The sequence below is a fragment of the Sinocyclocheilus rhinocerous genome, unplaced genomic scaffold, assembly GCF_001515625.1.
Source record: "Sinocyclocheilus rhinocerous isolate Xijiao unplaced genomic scaffold, SAMN03320098_v1.1 scaffold232, whole genome shotgun sequence".
NCBI lineage: Eukaryota > Metazoa > Chordata > Actinopteri > Cypriniformes > Cyprinidae > Sinocyclocheilus > Sinocyclocheilus rhinocerous.
Genome location: NW_015641295.1, coordinates 73,220 through 78,779, shown reverse-complemented (window position 1 = coordinate 78,779; position 5,560 = coordinate 73,220). Strand labels below are relative to the sequence as shown.

General features: G+C 36.2%; 1 protein-coding gene across 1 annotated transcript in view; it reads right to left on the bottom strand.

The window, feature by feature from the left end:
• The window catches only part of LOC107754739 (cystatin-F-like), a 5,491-nt gene extending 4,712 nt beyond the window's left edge, over positions 1 to 779 (bottom strand). Inside the window, exons 1-3 of the mRNA XM_016571308.1 lie at positions 597 to 779; positions 241 to 416; positions 40 to 159 (exon numbers count right to left, since the gene is read on the bottom strand). Coding sequence (XP_016426794.1) covers positions 40 to 159; positions 241 to 416; positions 597 to 654 — 354 coding nt within the window. The 5' untranslated portion in view covers positions 655 to 779. The remainder of the gene's footprint in view (positions 1 to 39; positions 160 to 240; positions 417 to 596) is intronic.
• Between the last annotated feature and the right edge of the window lie 4,781 nt (positions 780 to 5,560).

The following is a 5,560-nucleotide window of genomic DNA, read 5'->3' as shown; positions in this document are numbered from 1 at the left end:
CATTTTAACTTCTCTAGCTCTATAGAAAAGCAGACACACCTGTCGTAACAGACTGTCTGTCTGGAAGGGACAGTTGTTGAGGTCGTCAGTGTTGCCCCTCTTCCTGCACACGGTCCGTGAGATCTCCACTTCCAGAATATAGCGGATGCCTTTGACTATCTATGGCAGAGCAAAGACTGGATGAGGTATGTATACACATTACACACACATAGTGAGACGTACGGGCACCTTGAGTTATACCTGTCTCTTTGCGTCATCAACAGCTGATGCTTTGAACAGGAAAGCATCGTTGGATTTATTATTAAATGAGTAGGTTCCAGTCAGGACGGCCTCCTTCACCCCAGTGTCATTCTTGCTGACGTTCTGTAGAGTTCCTGGGATCGGTCTGCTGACGAATGTGTGAACTGGAACTTTCTCTGAAGTCGAAGAAGAAAAATGTAAACAGGTTTCCATATAGACAGCAAATTACTCGATTGGATAGACTATATCTTAGCAATTTAAGTGTCCATGTAGTACATCCTTACCAGAAAATACACAAAAGTAAACATCTTTATCTACAGAAAGAATTAAAGGAAAATCTAATAAAAACATCTTACCGAGCGAGCATGAGCCTGCTAAGAAAAGCAAGACTAGAGTCTGATAAGAGACCCTCATGTCTGTTGAAGTTCTCTCAATTCTACTCAGCAACTTCCTGTTCAGCAACACTTCAACCACCAGCCGTGTGCTGCAGTCCTCCAGAGAGCAGGCACATTTCCCATTGGTCAACAGTATTGTTTCCTACATGGACTCTCAAAGGCCTTACACAGGAGCACAGGTGAAGTCAATGGACTGCTGATTACTGCTTGAGTGCTATACGATGTTCCTTAAAGATGCTGCAAAACTTAGGATATTTTTCAGTTTTGTTAGGTCCAAATAATTACAAGTGAGTGTAGATGTTGAGGGTTTGCTTCTATAAATATCCAACTTTGTAGAGACCACCGGAATCACCAAGAACAAAGAACTGAATCCTTCCTCAAACTGAACCGAAAGAGGCTGTGTGTGTTGAAATGCTTTGAAAGATGCAAGTGAACTCCTGTGGTTTCCTCCCACGTCCGGTGATGAAATGCGCTGATAAGAATACACGCTTACATGTGAGTAATGCATATGAATGATGATTTATTGGCTGAGCAGAGCAAAAGCATGTTGATTTGTGTTAGATCAGAGATCAGTGTTCTTAAAGTCAAATTGAAACTGCATTTGCAACCCATTTTAGGCAAGTTATTATTATTAGCCTGTTATTATTTTTCTGATAAACCATGTAACACCAGAAGAAAGCAAAACATTAAAACAATTAGATAAAGTAATTGATGATATAAAAATTAACAAATATGATGAAATCATGCATTGGTAAATAATAATTATGACATCAAAGTCAAAATTACTATATATTAAGTAATAATTGTGGGATAAAAAACATTTTGTGTGTGTGTGTTTATTAGGTATCATAATAAAATCTGATCTCAATTTCAATTTATGTCATAATTGTGACTTTTTATCTCATTATTTCGACTTTTTATCCAATAATTGAACATTTTATCTCGTAATTATGACTTGGAATCTCATAATTTTGACATTTTATGTCATAATTATGATTTACTAAAGCCTTTTTTTTACCTGATGTGGAGGAAATGGGCTTCCATATGCAAATAACCTTCTGAATTGCATGCTCGCATCATATTAAAATCTGATCCTATTTATGATTATTTGACTTTTTAGCTCAATTTCGACTTTTTATACCATAATTATGACTTTAACTCATAATGACAGCATTTGTTTCATCACTACTGACTTTATCTCATAACTATGAGTTAGTATATCATAATTTGGACTTTTTGTAATAATTGATTTATCAAAGCATTAGTTTTTTTTCCTAATCCTATTTACTGACTCTCATAATTTTGACTTTATCTCATAATTTTGACACACCTCTTCAGAAATCACTTAACCGGCCCATACCCCACACCTTAAAGAGTTAGTTCAGCCAAAAATGCAATTCTGTCGATTCTGTGAAAAGAATACAAAAATAATGGCTTTATTTAACAATTTCTTCTGTCAGTCTCCGTTCTGACATAAAACCCGGATGTGCTGCGCCTTGTTTACAAGCAGCGGAAGATGCTGTACATAAAACAGTTTTCATAAACGTCTGAAGATTTTGACAGAGAGGCTGACTTGCAATTTTTTGTCCAGCCTTACTTATTCAATCCAGAATATTAGAGAAGAAATTTTTAAATAAAGTAATTTTATTTATTTATTTATTTATTTTGCGCACAAAAAGTATTCTCGTAGCTTCATAACATTTACAGTTGAACCACTGATGTCACATGGACTATTTTAATGATGTCCTTACTACCTTTCTGGGCCTTGAATGTGTCAGTTGCGTTGCTGTCTATAGAGGGTCAGAGAGCTCTCGGATTTAAAGGGGTCATATGATGCGATTTCAATTTTTCCTTTCTAGCATATGACCCCTTTAATCAAAAACATCTTAATTTGTGTTCCGAAGATGAATGAAGGTCTTACGGGTTTGGAATGACATGAGGGTGAGTAATTAATGACAGAATTTTCATTTTTGGGTGAACTAACCCTTTAAACCAATGCACACACACATAGTTTCCATGTTGGGGACTTTGCTTCCATAGATATAATGAATGAACAAACTGTATTTTATCCCCTACCCCTTAACATAACCCTCACAGAAAACTTTCTGCATTTTTAAATTTTCAAAAAACATAATTTAGAATGATTTATATGCTGTTTTCCTCATGGGGACCAAAAAAATTTCACTATAAGATTAAAAAAAAATCTTTATTTTGTCCCCACAATGTAGGGAATACATGAACCTGCACACACACTCACAAAAACTATATTTCCTCCCTGAATTTCTCCTCTTCTCTAGTTCACTTCCTAGCTAATCAACCTGCCGTTGTATATTACAAATATTGTTGGCTCTTTGACAAATTGCTTTAGTTCCTCTTTTGCCAGTTGCTTTGGATAAAAGCTTCTGCATTTGTTAGTATATCATAAATTTGACTTCATCTCATCGTTGACTTTTTATCTAATAATTTCAACACATCTCTTCTGCAAGCATCTAACCACCCCAAATGCGCACACACGCACACACACAGATGAACTTCTGCATTTTTACATTCTCAAAAAAACAAATTCTGCGTGATTTATAAGCTTGTTTACCCATGGGGACCATTCTCTAGTTCACTTCCTAGCTAATCAACCTGCCGTTGTATATTACAAATATTGTTGGCTCTTTGACAAATTGCTTTAGTTCCTCTTTTGCCAGTTGCTTTGGATAAAAGCTTCTGCATTTGTTAGTATATCATAAATTTGACTTCATCTCATCGTTGACTTTTTATCTAATAATTTCAACACATCTCTTCTGCAAGCATCTAACCACCCCAAATGCACACACACACACACACACACACACAGATGAACTTCTGCATTTTTACATTCTCAAAAAACAAATTCTGCATGATTTATAAGCTTGTTTACCCATGGGGACCTCAATTTAGGTCCCCACGGTGACACAAGTCCCCATGAGTTGGTGTGTATTCAGGTTTAAGTCCCCACCAGGATAGACAAACATGTACACACAGAGAGAGAGAGAGACTGCACATGAGACTGCCATTGTCAGAAGATTGTAGCATTCAATTCAGTAGGTTATTTGACTATGGAGACCAACTGCCTCCACAGAAGGAAAAAAAAGCTTTAGTAAATGGAAAAGTCAGAATTATGGTGACAAACAAGTGAGTCAATATTCAAATGATTCATTCAGGAATAAAACAGTAGGTGGTGACGTATGAGTCATTGAATCATTCATTCTAATGATTCATTCAAAAACAATGCTTCATTAAGGAAAAAAATAAACTTAACTAGTACAATTAGAGTGTGTTGCTTGAAGACCTGGAACAAAGTAGATAGATAGATAGATAGATGGGTAGGTAGGTAGATAGATAGATAGATGATAGATGGGTAGGTAGGTAGGTAGGTAGATAGATAGGTAGGTAGGTAACTGGTAAAAGCAGCAGCACAATTATGATGTTGATCAGATTATCAGCATGATTGTGTGATATTACTAGAGTAACTCACAATATTGATTAACTCACATTTTAGGAACAATATTAGGTATTTCATATGTTTTAGCATATAGTAACAAAATGTTGATTTTCAGACATCATGGTTTATCTCTCTGAAAATAACTTTTTAATGAGTCACATTTACAGGCTCCATAAGCAACTGATTAGCTCCTGAAGCAGCTGTCTAGGTTTGTATTCATCACCAGCAGATGGCGCTGTGTCGTCAGTGTAATATTAGTACATCCTGTTGCTCAGAAATAGCTCACGTATTGTTGGAAGCCCTAGTTTTAGACCCTGTATTGGATCCAAACGGACAAGAAGCCGCTACTCATTTCAGAATTCATCCTGCAATCACCAAAAACGCTTAAGATACCTTTACACTTCAGCTTCTGGATCCTCCTCGGCTCGCAGAACTTCAAGCATAGTGCTCGTCTCAAGTGTTTATTCTTGTTCCAGCCATGTCACTTCCTTCACGTATCTCAATCCAGGCTGAAGTGTAGGCCTAGATCCTCATCATGCCAGAACGCTGAAATCACTATCCGTCTGTTGTTCCTTGTCCCATGTTAATACAACGGCCCCTTTTGATACCTACCAATATGCAGAAAATTTATTGCAGTAATTTTCTGTTTATACTGAGGCTGGTCAACATTTGCTTGTTTTAACATGAATCATATTCAAGAGATACAACGTTATGTATTAAATAACCTATAATGCTACATTCAGCATCAGGATGACATTTTTCCATCCCTTATAAAAACAACAATAAAACCCCCTCTTTTTGATATTTGCAAAATAGTTTCAGGTGGTTCAAATTCATTGTTTCCCAGTGCTTAACAAATGCTGTAAGATATAGGTATTCTCCTTTATTAGCCTGTTTTATTAGCCCAAAAACAAATGAGTCATTTTTGTGATGGTGATTAGAACACGTAAATACTTAAAGGTCATTCAAATCATCTGCATATAGACTATCCATTTTATAAATGTAGCTTTCTTTCTATTGTAATGTCAGATGTGTTGCTTGAAAGCTCTGCTGCAGAAGTGTACTTGAAGGATGAGAGCTTCAAAGTCTTGCTAAATCTAGCAAACACTTTGATTCCACACCAGCAACATATGAGATCTTGCGCTCTGTTCAGACTTGAGTAAGCTATGTCTTTTTATATCGACCGGTCTGTCTCCCTGCATGGCAACCACTTCGCAATGCTCTAACAATGACTCAGAACAACCTGGCAACATACTTGCAAACACCTACATGTAGCAAATAGCTAGAACAGACAACAAAGCTTTAACACGGACCTAATAACCAACATACAAAAAACGCTTGCAACCGAAAGCGGAGATATTTCTGCTGTAATGACAAAACTGCTTTCATATTTTATTTATTGAAATTAGACTGGAAATATATTAAAATAACAAATAAATAAATTCCATAATTC